The 18,223-nt window shown below is 39.8% G+C and overlaps 1 protein-coding gene across 1 annotated transcript; it reads right to left on the bottom strand.

Annotated features, from left to right (window-relative positions):
• Nucleotides 1-1,372: 1,372 nt before the first annotated feature.
• laptm4b (lysosomal protein transmembrane 4 beta) lies at nucleotides 1,373-14,664 on the bottom strand. Its single transcript, XM_046059121.1, has 7 exons — nucleotides 14,418-14,664; nucleotides 13,010-13,127; nucleotides 10,775-10,848; nucleotides 10,556-10,678; nucleotides 10,154-10,252; nucleotides 8,387-8,482; nucleotides 1,373-3,510 (listed from the first exon to the last, which is right to left on the bottom strand). Exons 1-7 carry the CDS (start codon nucleotides 14,508-14,510, stop codon nucleotides 3,436-3,438), a joined length of 678 nt encoding a protein of 225 aa, XP_045915077.1. The 5' UTR covers nucleotides 14,511-14,664; the 3' UTR covers nucleotides 1,373-3,435.
• Between the last annotated feature and the right edge of the window lie 3,559 nt (nucleotides 14,665-18,223).

The raw sequence follows: 18,223 nt of genomic DNA on the forward strand, positions 1-18,223 counted from the left end.
ATCTGCATCCAACAAGCATTTCAGTAAGAAAAGAGACAGAACGTGACCCACTTGTTTGTTCCGCACCCCCCCTCCCCCTCCCCCTCCGCCCTGTCCAAGTGGCAGAAAGTAGGTGAGCGTGTCTGTCTGGTAGCCCATACTGTAATGCCCAACTCCATTTTGAGGCAGGCACGTAAGTCCTTGCTGATCTGCCAGCTGGTTTGTCCCCACTGAGGGATACTGAATTCCTGAGGGCAGCAGGGCGCACACACATCAGCAAGACACCTACTTCTTGAATAGTCATATTCTTAAAAACTTGACGACTTTATGATAATTTAATCTTAGAACAACCTGGTCAGATCTGGTCATGAATGACTGGCTGTTGTATGCGAAGAGAAAATGCACAATTAGTTTGGACTGTGCGCTAGACCTACTTGTCATTTCCTTTGAATAAGAGAGAATGTGATCCATACTATGACTAAATTCAAAGTTAGGTGCTCATTTCTGAATGAATATCTTGGCATTGAGTCAATCCAGTCAGCCATCGGTGTGCCACTGTGCTCAACTTTAGCCTATGATGCATTTCACTTGTTGAGTGGTGTTTCTCCGCTATCAAGACACAGAAACACTGTAATTTGAACAAGATGAGCATGATGTTAACTTCTGTCTGCTCTAATAATCACATAACTCCATATGGACCATCCTAAATCCCAGCTTAGATAATGAATGTCAAACTATTCACACTAACTGACCGCGAAGATGTTTTTTCCCTCAGGTCCATATCTCCAAATAGGCTCTTCTCACAGAGGACATCTTAATATTGGAAAGCCTGAAGTGCAAATAATAAAATGAGTGATGGCTGAATTCCATTTAGCTGCTTCAGTTGTAGAGTCCTGGTATAGTGGGTTCTTGAGCCATTTAGGTTATTAGTAACACCTGTCTCAAAATGTCAAGTTGAGAAAAAGGTCCAGGTTGTAGATTATTATATATTATGTAGTTTGGATTACTTAACAGAAAAAGGAAGAAGAAGGAAATTGGTTTAATAGGTAAAAATACCATATTTTAGGAAGTAGATGTTATTGCTCTTTTTATATTTTGTCTTATCTGTGCTTTTGAATTGTAATATTTCTGTTTGTATCAAGTGTTATCTTTGAGATTACTTGTATTATCAGTTAATTTTCATTCCTGTGTTATGGCAAACATTTGGACCAACCCACGTGATTTAAAGACAGGGCTTTCATCAAACATAAAAAACATCCAGTAATACACATAAAAGTCAGTTACAACATTCTGTGTACTCGCAAATACTTACTATAATACTAATTTCAAATAAATTGTACTCTGAAAAGAACTGCTTAATGACCCAATAAATAAATCCAGCAGCAGACATGGACTCATTTTTGCTTTTTATTATTCAGAATTGAAGACATGAGCCCATGCAGATCCAACAAGAGGACGTGTCTGAATGGGAAGCCATGGAGAACAGTCTTGAAGTGATTCTAATAAAATGAGACGTCAGCCATGGTCTGGTCCTCAGCTGATATTCTCCTTCAATCACATAAGAATCTTACAGCTTTTCAGTCACATCACACATCTCAAATATGGATTTGTTTGTGTCATGCTTTAGAAGCCTGTATCGTCCAGAGGTGGCTGCTCTTATTAGAACCACTTAGCTACGGCATACCGTGGTAAAGATGAATAAAACACAAACACATCAGTGAGCTCACGCTGACTTTAAAGTGCAATTTCATTTTTAGCTTTGTTGGATTTGCAAAAGCAGTGGGTATAATTCACACAGGGACAATGATGAAGGGGCCAACAAATAACTACATTATCGACTACAGTATTAGTATCAAATGGAAAACTACTTCATGGTACATGTATTTCTACATCTAACAAGTTGTAGAATGCACTATTGCATAGTCTGAATGATAACTCTGATTTAATGATTTCTTCTGAAAGCAAATACTACTTAAGAATTATTGGGAAAAAAATGGGATTAGGTATATCTAATATTATTTGTTTCATTATTATGTCTCAAAATTTTGCCTAAATACTTCCAGGCAAAAGACTAGCTTTATATGCTGTGTCTTGATTTTGTGCTACTATGCTAAGCAAAATCAGTGCTTTAGATTCCCATCCATTGTTCATAAAAAAAAAAAAAAAAGGTCACCAGCACAGTACATATCTCAACACGATATCAGTGCATGTGCAAATGAAATATCACAACATAGAAAGGACCGAGGAGTTACATCATAACGTCCAGGCAAACCCACGCACACACACACACACACACACACACACACACAGTCTCTGCACGTACAGCATGTCATGCCGTCTTTACAGGAAAATGCCCTCAGTCCAGCTAAGTTAGCTCAACTTAATTAAAAGATCAGATTATACACCATGATCCATGTAAAAAAACAACTAGACAATATAAGACATAGACGATGCTGTTGCAGCTGACACACGATGGAAATAAACACACTAATGCTCACCCATTTTAGATTTTACAGCATGTGTTTTGCCTTTTTGGTGAATCAGTAGTGTGAGAATGTGTAAAACATTTTTGTTTGTGATAAGGGCTTCACTGGATAATTACATTAATGCCAGCCTTCCTTAACTTTTGCGATCTTTTGCGGAATAGACAGAAAAGGGAAAGGAGGGCAAACTGGAATACTGTGATTAAAATCAATGGGTGAAGGTTTTCACTGGCAGTCAATGGATTACAGGTTTACAGACAGTGTGTTACTTGGATACAAAAGGAGGATGTAGTTGTTATTGGTCAAGGAACCTTTTTCCAATACGATTTCCTGCAAGACAAGCTATGTCAGCACACAGATTATATTTTATCACAACACGACAGCCTTTCAATATTCACTTCATTTTCTCTCAGTTTTCAACTGTTATACAAAAAGTCATACAAAAATACCTCAACTTTACATTCAATGAAGGACTTCGTCAATTTCTGAAAAAAAGTGCTCTTGCATAACTGATCGTGCATGTCGTTCTCCTTCTCACTCTCTGTCCCGCTCTCTCTTCAGGTAGTTTGTTTCTAGACAAAGACCACGAGGGAGATTCACAGTATTGGGGGTTAACAGTTGGTGGCCAGACCGATGCACGTTTCACTCAAAGAAAAGTGCAAATTATGTTGGGACAGAGTGTTCAGGGTGTGCAAGAGTTTAGACGCTGCCAGGGGACCGCAGCTTGCCAAGGGGGAGGGTTGGTGGTGGCGGCGGCTGGGAGTGGATGAAGTTGCTTCGATACTGTCCTTGGGGGAGGACAGAGGAGACGAGAGAGGGGACGAAAATACGTCACAGGGAAGGGGGGGTAATGTAATCTAGGGTTGGCAGGAATCCAAACTGAGACCAGCCTTTGTTTTTTCTTGTTTTTCAACATGTTCCAGTTAGTGTTGGGGGATGCTTGGGGTATAGGATCCAGCAGCAAGGACGTCTCTCATGCCTCCATATACTGGGGAGGGGGCTCCTTCGGTGGTATGGAAATGGCCTCCTCGTACGGTGGCAGCAGCACCTGAAATGTAACAGAAAACCAAAAGATGGCTCAGTCCAAATGCATACCTCAGATTTATCTAAATCCACTCCGATAGCCTTGTAAGAGTCATGTGTCATAAAACGTTTTCGGCGCTTTCAGTTGCATCTCAGTTTTCTTCAGCCCACCACCTACAATCCGAGTGCAGTGAATAATGTGAATGAGATCATAAACATAGAACACATGGGAGACTTACAGGTGGCTCCTACAGAAACTATATAACTTTTCAATCAAGATAAAAACATATTCTTCCTTTTACAAATGAAAAGTTTAACTTATAAGCAATAAAATGCACCATAGCTCAATTCAATACATTCAGGTGCTGATGCACCCTTGCTTTGTCTGGTATGACCACCAGCTTACGGTGGCTAATATTAGCCAATTTTAGCAAACTTCACATACAAATTGATGACAAAATCACACAACGTTTTAGTTATTATTCCAAGTTTCAAAGTCTTACTTTAAGCTGTGTCCAAAATACTGGCATGTTTATTCACTACTATTATTTAATAAACCAGACACCAGGTTTTTCGATAACTCTCTCCTGCCCCACTACCCTGCCTCTGATTAGCTAACCATGACCTTAACCTGCGGAGGCAGCGAGTACTAGCCAATCAGAGGCAGAGCTGTTGAAAATCTGGTGGGGAAAACAAATAAAGCAGTTCACTCTATAATGAGCAGTATATGAGATTTTGCATCTCTAAAATGTAGCGCAGAAAGTAGTGTACATGCCATGGACACTGCTTTTTTCATTCAACTGATTTCAGAGGTCAGACTGCCTTCTCTCTCGCTCTCATCAGTGCTCTTTCTCTGTATATGGTGTTATAAAACCAGGACTGCCGCTAATTCAGTGAGAGAGAGTGAGAGAAAATGTGCTCCGAGGGAATAAAACAGTGAAACAGCCAGGGAGGCCCGGCGAACACATCACAGGGAGGATTTGAAATGAAGCGGACAAGCAGACAATTATGTAACATGTCCAGAAGAAGAGAGGAGGATGGACAGCAATAAACAGAGGAGAGGAGGACCCTTGTACTTTTTAAATGGCATTCATATAAAAGCACGGCAGATAAGCAGCTGGGTACTTGATGTTCGAGGCAGTAAAAAGCCATTTAGACACAGTGCCGGCTTTCTAATAGTAAAAATAGATGGAGCGCTCTATTCATTCAGCGCAGTGGGTGGAGAGAGGGAATGCAGTGATGTGACCATGTTGTTACTATTTGGTCCTTTTAACCTGTGTAAACCATGTGCCACAGATATTTGTTGCATTTAAATACTTCTCTAATTAAAATTCACACAACTTGTGCTGTGGCCTTCACTTTGACCTAGTTGCCTCAGGTGTTTGCTTCATGTTTTGTGTATTCTTGGTTTCCTAATTAATTTGAATAAATATTAGATTTATATAGATATAGTTTTTTTTTTTTTTTAAATATATACACATTTTTAAACTAATATAATAGAATAAAATAATTGAGCTAAAATAATAGAGCTTATTTTTGTCTTACCAATAAGAGTATTTAATATTTTTCTTATTATTAACAAATCCCATAAGAAGACCAAAAACAACAATGAAGTGATCCTGCTAACAAGTATTGCCTGTGTTACTAAAGTCTCATATAGCTGTTTCCTCTGTCCCATAGACTTCCACTCTTAAAAATACATCAGTGAGGGAGGGCACAGTTTATTATGTGTCAATCCCACTTACACTGTCGTGGTGCTGTACAAACCTATTAAAGCACCAAATGTGTATAAAGCTGAAAGGGGTCTCTGACAAATCCCAATTTAAACCTGTTTTAATAACTAAGCTAAAAAGTGACCAGAGGTTTACTTGTGGAGTGAGCGATTCTGGAGAAATGACAAATGCCATGATATCAGGCGAACAACAACACAGCAAGTAACGCAACTAACGTTAGCTAGGTTGTGGGTTAGCAAACTGTTGCTACAGTTGCTACTGTGACGCTAACATGTAGACAGGACGAGACAGTCCCAGGGCCAGCAGGCCAGACAGTGATACCAAATACTCACCACTCTCCTGCTACTATAGCCAACATCACAACAACAGTGTGTCTTGCCAAACAAGAAAGTAAGCTGAATCTCCGAGGGCAAATAATTTAACGTTACCTGACCAAATCATGACCAAATCATGACCAAATCATGGCTGGAATGGGTTGATTAACGTTACTGTTGTGTGGCGTTGTGCAGGCCACTTTGTTTATTTCACCTTTAGAAAGAGCCAGGGCTGTGTACATACACCAGATTTTTACTGCAGCGCACACACAGAATGGACAGCTTGCGGACCGTGAGGAGATATTTGTGGAATTTGAGAAAAAGATATGTATTCATAGTTTTCAGTCACATGACATGCGCGGTGACCTGGAGGGCAAAACAACGGACCAACATAGCGGCTCACACCGCGACTCCCCCGTAGAGACGCCGCCAAAGCAGTCAAATTTTATTTGGATCACCTTTGAATTTAAGAAAAAGAAAGTGCAAGTTTTGGGCATATCGGATCCGTATAACGTTACAACCATCCAGCATTTTGGCAACGCAAAAAGTAACAAACTCAAACAGTGAATCACTTGCATAGGCCTACTGGTTGGCAGGCAACGGAAATTAACGTATTTTTGCCCTCCAAGGGAGCGTTTTCATCGGAGTGTGACGTCACGTGAAAACTAGTACTTTTGGAAAATCATCGTGTGCCGTACAGCAATCGTCAAACCAACAAACAACTATGATACCAACAACAACATCACCATGAGTGATCTACATATTATATAATAAGGTGGAGCAGCATCCTCACACGCAGAGCTACTGGTAGCACAAATATGTGCAAGCCCGGTTTGCACCCTATACTCTCTGCCTGATGGTAACAGCTCATATACACTAAATAGGGGATTTGATACATCTCTGATAATTGCCTGCCCTTTCCTCACCAATCAATACTCACAGGTCATCTCCATATACAATATTACTGGGCATATTGACTATCTTTTTCAGTTTGTAGTACCACACCTTTTAATATTATTTAGCCTTTTAAAAAACAATCGCTTATAAATTTGTGACTTGTTTTGTGTCTTTAGTTGGAATCAATTGACTCAAGACTGAAATTTAAATTTAAAACTGAATTTGTTAAAATAAAGAATAACACCAGCTATGGATTTTTATTGGTGCTAAAAATAACAAGTTCAACAACTACTTATTGCCTCCATCATATCTGCAATGGCACATATCCAATATTTGCTGAAAGACCATATGATACACAGTATGATATCGGACCCTAACGGATTAGCTCCTGCATGTAGTCTGTTGAATAACGTCAGTGTGGTGCGGACCAGGGCCGCGACAACAACAAGGACAAAGTGACAGATGAAGTGCTACGTATTGAGACGACAGCGGGTGTGAGACAGATTAATGTCTTATGTATCACTGTGGAGGATTACAGACAGACAGACAAATGGAAACCATGACCATGCTTAAAGCCTCTCAGAAACCCTCCCAGAGTCAACACCGAGGAGGACAACGCTCTGCACAGCCAGCCAATCACACCTCAGGATGAGCTATAGCATCTAATAATGTACTGCCACCCACAGTACCAATGTCACCTCACCGACTGTCAGACAACCCAGATACAGTAAACTGCATGGTGACAACATGGACTCTAAACCTAGACATTTTCATTGTACTGTGTACGATACTACACAGTAAACTATCCTATGGGGTCTATGAATTATTATTACTTACTTCACAGTTCTGTTCTACTGATAATCTGCAACCGCTAAAGTGATATGTGTAGGATTTTAATACAAGACAAATAATTAACATATTTTTATAAATGCCTTCCTTATCTTAATATTCAGCAAATCCTGTACATGACTAACTGCAGGTTCTCATTTCTCTCTTTCTTGTGTCATTTCTAATTTGGCAATAATTAATGAATGGTTAAAATACTACACATAGCATCTTTACCTGTACATGTGCGTAAGGACTGTTACATGACATACATTTACCATAATTTATGAAGTAACAGAATAGCTAACAGGACCTCACTAACCTGAACCTCTTAGAAATGGAAGACATTTGACCATTTCCCCATTTTATATTAGAAATTTTACTATTAGAATTTGTTGTATATGAAAATAAAATATTTATGTAGACTTAAGTTTTAAGTTATACAAACACTCTGATCTTCTTTTCTTAAAATAAAACAGTCAATAACATTTTATCAATCTATGAGGTGAACATGGTACTTTTCTGTAATTGTAGAAAGTCCAGTGTATGAGATTTTTCTTACTGGACAAATAATGTCCCACACTGAAGAGAAAATCCCTGTCATCCTGCGTTACATGGATTCTTTTAACTTCTCGAGTCTGAGGTTGAGGTTGATGAGGTTTTTATATTTAAAAATGAATTACTGTTAATTTTTCAGGCTCTAAACTGCTGCTCCAAGCACAATTCAAGCTATATTACCACTGTACAATCCCAAGTCATGCTCATATATATATATATATATATATACACATATATAATCCTTACCTTTTACATTTAGAGGCATCAACTCATTGAACTGCAATAGGATAAAAAAGTAAATATAGTCTATATTTCAGTATAGTTCAATAAAACCTCACAGATGTTGAATCTAGCATTTGATACACTGTATTCAAGTTAATGTGCTAACCATCGTAATAAAATCAACTTTTCATAGCCTTTATCGGAACTTTATCTTCATCTAATATAATGAACTGTAAACTTATAAGCCCAAACCCTAAAAATAAATAAATTAATTTAGAGCAAATACAATTACATTATAATCAGAGTGAGGAGGATTTTCAGTCTGTCCTTGAGGGCGGATGTGAGGACTCACCGTGGTGTCATTGGTGGTGACATAAACCAGGACCTCCGTGGTGCCCCTGCCGCTCACATATCTGTAGCAGTTCCACACACAGCCAATCAGGTAGGCCTGTCCCGGGGGAGGTGAACACAAAGAACACAGAATGACCTTTAGCATACATTGCCTCCACTTTTTATTATTGATCACTGATGCAGCTTGCTATGCATTGAACAATGTTGCCCTTCTTGGTCGTCCACAACATTTTAGTCAAGACATCTCTTCCGGCATCTCTGACCCTCAGTAAGGCTACATTAGCACTGGGGTTTAGGTTTGTCTGACTTGGCAGAAGAACAGGAGGTTCATTGTGTATGTGTGTGAGTAGCCTGCTGAGTTGGTACCTCTGCCAGCAGTAAGCACAACCGACCAACAAGGAAATCAGGCTGCCTGCTAGCCAATCACTTTACCGTCTGCTGAGTTGACCTCCTCACTGTGATACCAACTCTAAACCGAACTAGGCACCACAGGATTGTATTGTATGCACAATTGTACCCTTAAAACAAGATGCTAGTAATGATGATAATACAGCAGTGGTACAGAAACATTGTTTTTAATCATACAAAATAGTGCATTTTATTTTCTTTGTCTTTTTAAGGTTTGTTTTGTCTTTGGCTTCAAAACACCAATTTCATTTGCTAGGAAAATAACATAAGCATGGCTAATAGCTCAAGTCTGAGTTTTTCCATATTGCCCATATACTTTCTATGTCATACTGTGTCCATCTCTTTACTTATCCAAACATCTACATCTCGCTTTCCATCTGCCGCATCCCTCTCTCTTCTCTCCCCAGCTTCCCTTCTTCCTGCCCGGTTGTATCTGTCATTTATGCCAAGTGCAGTCAAGTGGAGGATGTTGGCTTCAGCAGGAACTTTAGCAGGTGTTGCCTCTGTGCTGAGAGCTGAATGGGTCCTTGAGGTTTCAGACATGCTCCTTTTCCAGGGAACTGACTCAACTATCGTCAATACATGCAGCCCATCAATAAAAATAGACTTCTATTAATTTTGCTTTTCACATTTCAAGGTTCAGATCTCAAGCTCGCATCTATATTTGACCTTAAATGCTGAAATTTAAACAGTTCAACGTCCTCAATTTGTGCAACAAAGCTTTCTGTCGGCGATATGACATTTATAACTCTTCTCTCCGTTAGTCCAGCAGTGTATCTTCCGGTGGCTGCTTCCTATGCTATATGCCCTGGCTTACGCTCCGGCTTTGGATATCTGCCAGTCTGACCTTAGAGGAGAAACAACTTGATTTGATTGTACAGATGACTGCAACTTCATGTCCCATCTCGTCCCAGAGCCCCAGAGCATTGCTGCGCCCGTAGAATCATCCATGCATTAAGGGGAAATTAGCTTGACAGGAGTTGGTTTCCTGTTGTCCCCGACCCGCTGCTCTCTGACTGTGTGATAATCTCACGAAGAGCATTGATAATGGGAATGTTCACACTGGCGGATTCATTATACATGCCATATGGTTCATGCTGCATGAGATGTGCACCATTTGAGACTTAATTGCCTTAATCACATGGCAATATCTATAAAAAGGCAGTTCTAGAGGGAACAAACGTTCAGTAAATTTGTGTAATCTGTAGCGATGTGTTTGACACTTCCCTTTTCTATGGAGTTGTACAGTTTTAAACATCATACAAATGGATGCTGGAGATTCAATCACCAAAGCCCCAAAAAGGCTAAAGCTAGGCAGATTGGGAGAATCTGCAGTGATACAGAGACTCTGTGGGCTTACCTTGAAGGAGAGGATGCAGCCAATGAAGATGAGGACTGCAAATACTAGGCACATGTTGTTGGTGGACATGATGTCCTCTTTGTAAGGGAATGTCCCCGGCTGGAAGGGAGGGAGAGAGGTAGAGAGATTGAAACAAAAATCAATAGATAGAAATGTAACACAGAAAGAAAAGTGTCTTTTTTCCACAGCAGCATTTGACAAAACTTGACCTTTTCTAAAACAACCAAGGTGTCTAAAATGGATACTCAATCTACCTAACTAAGACCTGTGTTCACAGCTTCTTTAGTTGTGAATCTGTCTTGTTATCACAAAATTTGTTTAAAAGCAGCAAACTATTCCTTGATTTCAAGCTTTTTGTATTGCACCATTTGACATTATTTAAAGAACAAAAATGGTTCTCACCAGCTGCTGAAGGTAGTCCTGCACCGTGTTGGGATAGACCACCACACTAATGGCTACCAGTGTGTTAAGGGCAAAGTCAAAGATTTGGTAGCAGAAAAATGGAATGATCCAAGCGGCATGTTGCTATGTGGGAGAGATGGAGAACAGATGAAGAAACTCAGGAAGAACAAAAGTTCGGCTGTCTTATTTGAATCTCATTTGTATTGTTTGTTTATTTACCTTGTAAGCACCATATGTTGCCATGCCACATATTAGAATCATGAGTAGGGATATTGCAGTGGCTATGCAGATATCTGCAGAAAGAAAGCACAAACGCACAGAACAATGTGAGAACAGATAATCTAGATTACCAGTGAAGCAGCAAACATTCCCTGAATCCACTGACGTAATCCAAAAGTCTTTATAGGGACATGGATTTTACAAAACAAAAGCACCTTAAGTAACCTCACTATTTTTAGCACCCAGTCTACCTTGGACAAAACACAGCACGTGGGTAATTGTTACACAAGAGGTGCTAAATTTGACTGAAAAGTAACACCCCTCACACATTCACATCACAGCTGTGAAAACAGACGGATGAGACACTTGTCAGTGTAGCGTAGTAACTAACAGAGATCCACTGACACAAAGTTAAGATGGGACATCTGCATATGTGCAGTTTAGTAAAAAGGATCCCAGATTACTAAGCAGTACTGACAGTTATTGAACTTGGTATTCATGAACAGTACTGGCTGTGAAACAGTGGAATCAATGCACTGCTGGTAGTCCGAATTATTGGCATGAAAACATAGCAATTTCCATGACTTTCCACAATATAAACTCCTGAAAAACTGAATGCAACTTCTGTATATCATTATGACTGTTGGTGTGCCCTTCCACTCAGCAGCATTGATCAGTACAGTACTAACACTATGTTAAGACCCAGGAAATGATGATACCCTTCCATCTTAATAACCCTTGCCACACACATACCATATATATATATAAACAATACATGCATATATAAACACATTGCCAACTCATAACACAGATCATCCACACATCTGACTTTCAATTTCATGATTTTGTTGCACATGATCACACTACTGACACGTGCCTCTTATGGAACCCATGCAGACACTGTTTCACAATCTTTGACCGATGCTACACAAGCAACGCCGCTCTCTGAGGGGTGAGCTAGTCAAAGATGGCCGCTCTAATCCGGCAGAGAATTAGAGCAGTCGTTTTTAATCAGAGTAGCCAGCGACAGGGTCTGTGGTGTTCCAGAGGCGACTGTGATGATGATAGCTGCTGGAGGGGGAAGCACTGAAAATACACATGCACTCTGATTTGTTCTCTATGGAGCTGAGCCCACTCAGCCATGTCTATGCTGAGAGCAGCATTCTGGGGAATGAAGCGGTAGGCAGAAAGGAGAGGTGTTTAGTCTCTATTTCTTATTTTTTATGTCTAATTTTCTCTGTTAAACTTGAAAAAAAAAAAAGTAATGTTCTGTATGGCTGACAACAAGGATAATTAGATCTTCCATCCATCCATCCATCCTCAGCCACTTATCCTGCGTACAGGGTCGCGGGGGGCTGGAGCCAATCCCAGCTGACATCGTGTGAAAGGCGGGGTACACCCTGGACAGATCGCCAGTCCATTGCAGGGCCACACATTGACAAACAACCATGCACACACGCACACCTAAGGACAATTTAGGGTCACCAATCAACTTAGGCCGCATGTCTTTGGATGGTGGGAGGAAGCCGGAGCACCCAGAGAGAACCCACGCAGACACGGGGAGAACATGCAAACTCCACACAGATAATTAGATGTTAAATTATTAAATTACATTTTAAAAGTAGTGCATAATTAACACTGAGAGGGGAGGAAAATTAGATTTCTTTCTCTGAATTTAGACAACTGCTTTGTGTACACACCTCCTATATGAAATCTTACACTCAAATCATATTAAAATGATCGTGAACTACAGTTTCAAATACCTTGGAGTGAACCTGGACAACCAGTACACTCATGACATCAAGAAAAGGAGCCAACAAAGACAGTCAGTCATCCACAAGCTTTAAGACCTCCCTCCTCTTCTTGTACCAGAGAATTATTCACCCCCTCTTATTGCACTGCCCTCTTTATCACCAGCTACATCACACACCTACTCAATCATCATCTTACCCTACTGCCCTCTGTGTGCAGGTACAAACAGCACTGAGGCGCAGAAGGGCCCTCTTGGGGAAAAGTCTAATCCCCGCAGCCATAACCGCCTTAAAAAATAGGCCTCGCTGAACTGGCCAGTGTGTATATATGTCCGTCATTGTATGTTGTTGTCTGATGTGTACAGTGCTGTGAAAAGTCTAAACTTGTACTTTTTTATGTAGAACAGGCATGTATCATTGAAGATATCTAATTCAATATGTACCATGTCAGATATGTAACAATGAGGGGGCTAGTTGCACTCACTTGCATCGTCCATGACATCAATGTCAGTTCCCAGCTCAGTGCTGGTAAGGTGGTATCGGTATTGAACTGGGTCATTGAGAGCCGACAACAAGATGAGTAGGACCACTGCATTGATCAGCTGTGGGGGAGGGGGGAAGAAGATCAATGTTAATATTACATTTCATAGTGGAGTTATCCATTTTTACATTCTTGGATTAACCTTCAGAGTTTGGTGATCAGATGGGTCAGGGTTTTTTCTCAGATTTGGGACAAAAGTTATTCAAATTGAAAAGTGACTATAAGTGAGGTAAAGGATTAGATAACTTATAAGATAAGGTTTTTGAATTTAGTTATTCTTTAAGATATGATGCAGGCCAAATGCTGGGTGTGGATAGATCTACTGGACAAAACCCCTAATGAAGCCTCATGAAAGGTCAATTAGGGCCACAAGCTATTAATTAGTATTAATAGTAATTATTATTATTTTTATTATTAAGTACTCCATTGATTCTTTTTCAAAATAACCATCTATAAAATGGCAGGAAATAGTCAGTCAAATACCAATCAAAAGTTCCTAGACCCCAAGACAACATCTTCAAATGTTTTTGTCCAATTTACAGTCCAAAATCCAAAGATATTTCATTCACTGTAATATAAAATGGGGAGAAGCAATAAATCCTCACAGTTAAGATGGTGGAAGTGACTATTACTTGACTATCAGCACGGGTTCACTACAGCATCTGTGCAACCAGCATGATCAGAAAAACTGACCTTATGACTCCTGTATGTTTTCACTTTTGGGGTAACACCTTATGTATAGGTAACCTAATCCGTTGCTTTTTCTGGCCTTGGCTCGATTTGACGACTTGGTTAGTAGTAGGGTCAGTATCTAGATAACGCTTTCTAAAAGTCAGGGATTTACCAGGATTACTGAACTATGTTTAAAACTGTAGGTTACCCCTTGGGTAAAAACAGAAGCAAACTCTATATTTAACCGGTACAAATGTAGGTCAAATAAAATGGGCTGTGCTGGTGAGGTTATAATTTCAGCACAACAAAAAAAGTGCAACATTATCTTGGAAGGATTATCCATGCACGGCAGCAAACTGTGCAAACATATTGTTATATATGCTTATATTTGATTAATAGACCTCTATATAGTCAAGATAGAAGCCTTGTGGATAAATGGTGGCGATTAACAAGCCAAAAATGTAGTTTAAAGTGTGTAACATTATTCTATAACCCGAGGACATCCTCAAAAATGGCAAATCTAAAAATGAGTGTAGAAAAAAAACGATAAACAGCACGGGCTAACTCAGATGCTGCTGTAAGAACTCAATGGCACGTTGTGTTTATCAGTTAATAGTGCACACATTTAGCCATATTTGTAGACATTTGGGCCTGAGATCGAATGAAAAATCTGACTTACCATATACCATACTCCCAGAATAATGGTGCCAGTCCGTACATGGCAGCAAAGGCAGCAGCTCGTCGAGTACCACCGGTCCCACGGCGAAATCATTGTTTATCCTGCTATGAATTCCAAGCTATTTCATGAATGCTGCGCACACTGAATTATTAGAGGCTCCAATGTCCTTAAAAAATAGAATATGTAACTAAATTGAAGTCCTCTGTGCTAGACCCGCCAGCGTATGTTTGGAACGATGTGCGCCTGTTTCTGCCAAGTGGACTTCTGGCGAACAGAGAGCAGTTAATCTGGCTCATCCCGGAGTCACGTGACATGGGGAGGTTTGACCGTTTGACCAAGAGCTGTGGGATGGATGCAAAATGCTTTACACAATCACACAAAACATTCCACTTGAAGTCTTACGTGACGCTTTCTTTAACTCAAATAGTTTATTACTGGGAGCAACTGAATGATTATGGTTACTTTACTGATTTAGATTAAGTAGCCCCAGACTGCTCACAAGGATAGCCTACATACATTAGGATGTATCTGAGCTAAAATGTAGGCTCAGGGTCAGAGGTAGACATCACTCAATTTTTAAAGAGTCACAAGAAAACTAGCTGAGAGCCACTAGTCGTAGCTTCAAATCTAGTATAATTGCAAGAAAGATGTATAGAGATATATCCAAGCAATTATTGTTTTAACAATCTCCCCATATTGCTGCACAGAAAGGAGACCTTATTTTGTTTTCTATAGCCTTTTTACTAACTGGTACCCCCATTCTCCTTTCTGTTTATTCATTTATTTTCATTTATTTCCTGTGTTTGTAAGACTGGTTTTTGATTTGTACCAAGTGATCTCATTTTTGTTCCCCATACGAGAGTGTTGTATGTTAATGTGTCATAACAATAAATAAAAAATAAAAAAATAAAAAAAACTAGTCGTAGCTTCTGGTGCAGTTGTTGACTCTCCTTTTCTAAACAGCCGCAAGAAGAACAAGTTTGCACATAAAAGAAAATCACAGTTTTGGCAAAATGTTGAAAAATGTTGAACCTGCCCTGAAAACATTACCTGACATTTTCTTTGGTCGTTTCCGGTGATTAAACTAAAGCAGATGTTAAAGCCGCGTGTCACTATAGAACTAGCACTTAAAACATTAAGAACTCTGCAAGTGGAAGCAGTCATTTTACCTCAATCCTTCATGAACCAGGCAAAGTGGGCAACTCCCATGGGGCCCCAGCTTCCAGAGTCATATATTGTTCCAAAATAGGAATACTGTACTAAAGCAATGGGTGGGTTTAATAGGGGCCCAGCCGCTCATTTTTGGTTCCTAGGGTTCCTGTGTAGATGTTTGAACACTTTCAATGAAGCAAGTGACATCCTCTTCAAGCATCAAGTTAATATGGATAGATCGATTCTAAAAAATATATGGAGAGACTAAACTGCGTTTTATTGCAGTGTTGCAACAAGTCTTCATTTCATGTCACTTTGTCTCTCCGCCTACGCATCACCCTGGATCAAGCCCGACAGATGGGCCAGTGACCACAGCTCTAAGCCCTGGTGGGTGGACCGCATCATGTCACATTAGGGGATTTTCCTCTCCTGCCATGACTTAATACTGACCAAACTTCCACCTCTTTAAAGGCTGGAATGTAATTTGAAGAGGAAATCTCAAGCTGAATGTCCATTTCTTTTCCAACCATAAAGATTTAACAGTCACAGAGAGTGTTTGAAATATTAAACACAAGTATTCATATACGCGCAGAGAAAGCTCCGACATAATGACCGGGAAATACAAAGCCTTATAATCTTTTTTCTTAGACCTGCTGGAGAACAATGCAATCCCAAAGCCGGCGTCAGGGTGAATTCTGTTAGTTTGGTCATATAATGTTGCCACACTCCGTCTGACTTGTTTCAGGATAGCACAATGTAAAGCCTGTGGGTTTCAGACACGGGGACTTGGGATGGATCTTTTTTTAAAACAGCATTAGCGAGTGATTTCCATAGCAGGGCTTAGAGCAACAGCAGCACCATCCATTAGAGAGTGACCTTCACTATTAATATATCTGCCTTTCACACAAGCACACGTACACAAAAACAATCCTGTGGTGGGGAAGAATGGAAAAAAACGTGATTCCCCTCTGAAGGGAAGGTCAGTGGAAAGCGAGCCAGAATTTGAGAGGGATTAAAAGATGGTAAATCCTAAATGAACTGACAGATAAAGGACACAGAGACTGATGATGCGAAGGTCGTTAGGCTATGTACGCGTGCCATGCGATTTCCTCTCCACATTGACTGGGCTGCTGCGCTTTGGCCTCAGGAGAGTCACCATAGGCTCGGCTGACACAGATCTGCACCATGGCAAATAGTGAATCTGCATTGTATTAATCACAGATTGGGGATTAGTTTGACAGAAAACATGAAAACAAGATGCCAGTGGACAGGGAGAAAGCTCGAGTATTGCTGTGTGATGTTCTGCTGACAAAATATGCCTGTAATTCATACTTTAAGGTTATTTTGGCATGAAAACACAAGTAACAAGTGACAAAATCTCCAGTGTTTCTTCAGGATAACAAGTGATTCAATGAAACATAACTTGTTTCATAACCCAAGGGGCTCTGGTGGTTAAGTATAATGTGTAGAAAACGCAGTACATTTTTGAACAGTTTAGAGAAGGTGTAGTTTTGGATTCTCATAAGTTCCTGGTGAACCTGCTTAATATGTCATCATTCAAATTTGAAAAAAAACAACCCACTAGTAATAACAGCTGTAATCTCAATATATTAATTGAGACAATCGCGAATTGTTTTTTTCGCAAACCAAAGCAAAATTGATTAGTTACCAAAAACCTTTATTTATTATTTTATTAGTCAGATATATAATAAAGATAATTAAGTAATTATGCAACTTTATGTATTTAATGACATACATGGCTATTATCTGTTTAGTTACTTATTAATTAACTTCGTCATTTAGTCAGTCGCAAGTATGTGAACCCTTTGGAATTACCTGGATTTCTGCATACATTGGTCATAAAATGTGATGTGATCTTTATCTAAGTCACAAAAATACACTGTGTAAACATTCAGAGTGCAGAGGGGAAAAAGTATGTGAACCCTTGGATTTAATAACCGGTTGAACCTCCTTTCGCATCAATAACCTCAACCAAACATTTCCTGCAGTTGCAGATCAGACCTGAACAAAGGTCAGGAGGAATATTGGACCATTCCCCTTTACGAAACTGTTTCAGTTCAGCAGTATTCTTGGGATGTCTGGTATGAATCGTTCTCTTGAGGTCATGCCACAGCATCTCAATCGGGTTGAGGTCAGGACTCTGACTGGGCCACTCCAGACGGTGTATTTTCTTCTGCTGAAGCCATTCTTTTGTTGATTTGCTTCTGTGCTTTGGGTTGTTGTCCTGTTGCATCACCCATCTTCTGCTGAGCTTCATTTGGCAGACAGATGGCCTTACATTCTCCTGCAAAATTTCTCGATAAACTTTCTCCATTTAAAGGCAATTTTTCTTACCGTGGACTGATGAACATCAAGGCTTTTAAAGATACTTTTGTAACCCTTTCCAGCTTCATGCAAGTCAACAATTCTTACTCTTAGGTCTTCTGAGAGCTCTTTTGTTTGAGGCATGGTTCACGTCAGACAATGCTTCATGAGAAAAGCTAAATTAAAATTGGTGTGGTTTTTTTTTTGTTTTTGTTTTTTTTACAGGGCAGGGCTGCTCCAATCTTGTCTGAAAACATAATTGTTTGTGTAGTATTAGTTTAAGCATACTGTGTTAGTCTATTGTTGTAACTTATAAATATCAGATCACA

This window comes from Micropterus dolomieu, linkage group LG09, assembly GCF_021292245.1.
Source record: "Micropterus dolomieu isolate WLL.071019.BEF.003 ecotype Adirondacks linkage group LG09, ASM2129224v1, whole genome shotgun sequence".
In the NCBI taxonomy this organism is placed as follows: Eukaryota; Metazoa; Chordata; class Actinopteri; order Centrarchiformes; family Centrarchidae; genus Micropterus; species Micropterus dolomieu.

Excerpts from the sequence above, each read along its gene's own strand:
- laptm4b (XM_046059121.1), bottom strand. The coding sequence starts at position 14,510 with ATGATTTCGCCGTGGGACCGGTGGTACTCGACGAGCTGCTGCCTTTGC. Across the intron at positions 10,849-13,009 it reads TGATGTCATGGACGATGCAA|ATATCTGCATAGCCACTGCA; the intron begins GTGAGTGCAACT and ends TTCTTTCTGCAG. Across the intron at positions 8,483-10,153 it reads GCTGCATCCTCTCCTTCAAG|GCCTACCTGATTGGCTGTGT; the intron begins GTAAGCCCACAG and ends CCCCCGGGACAG.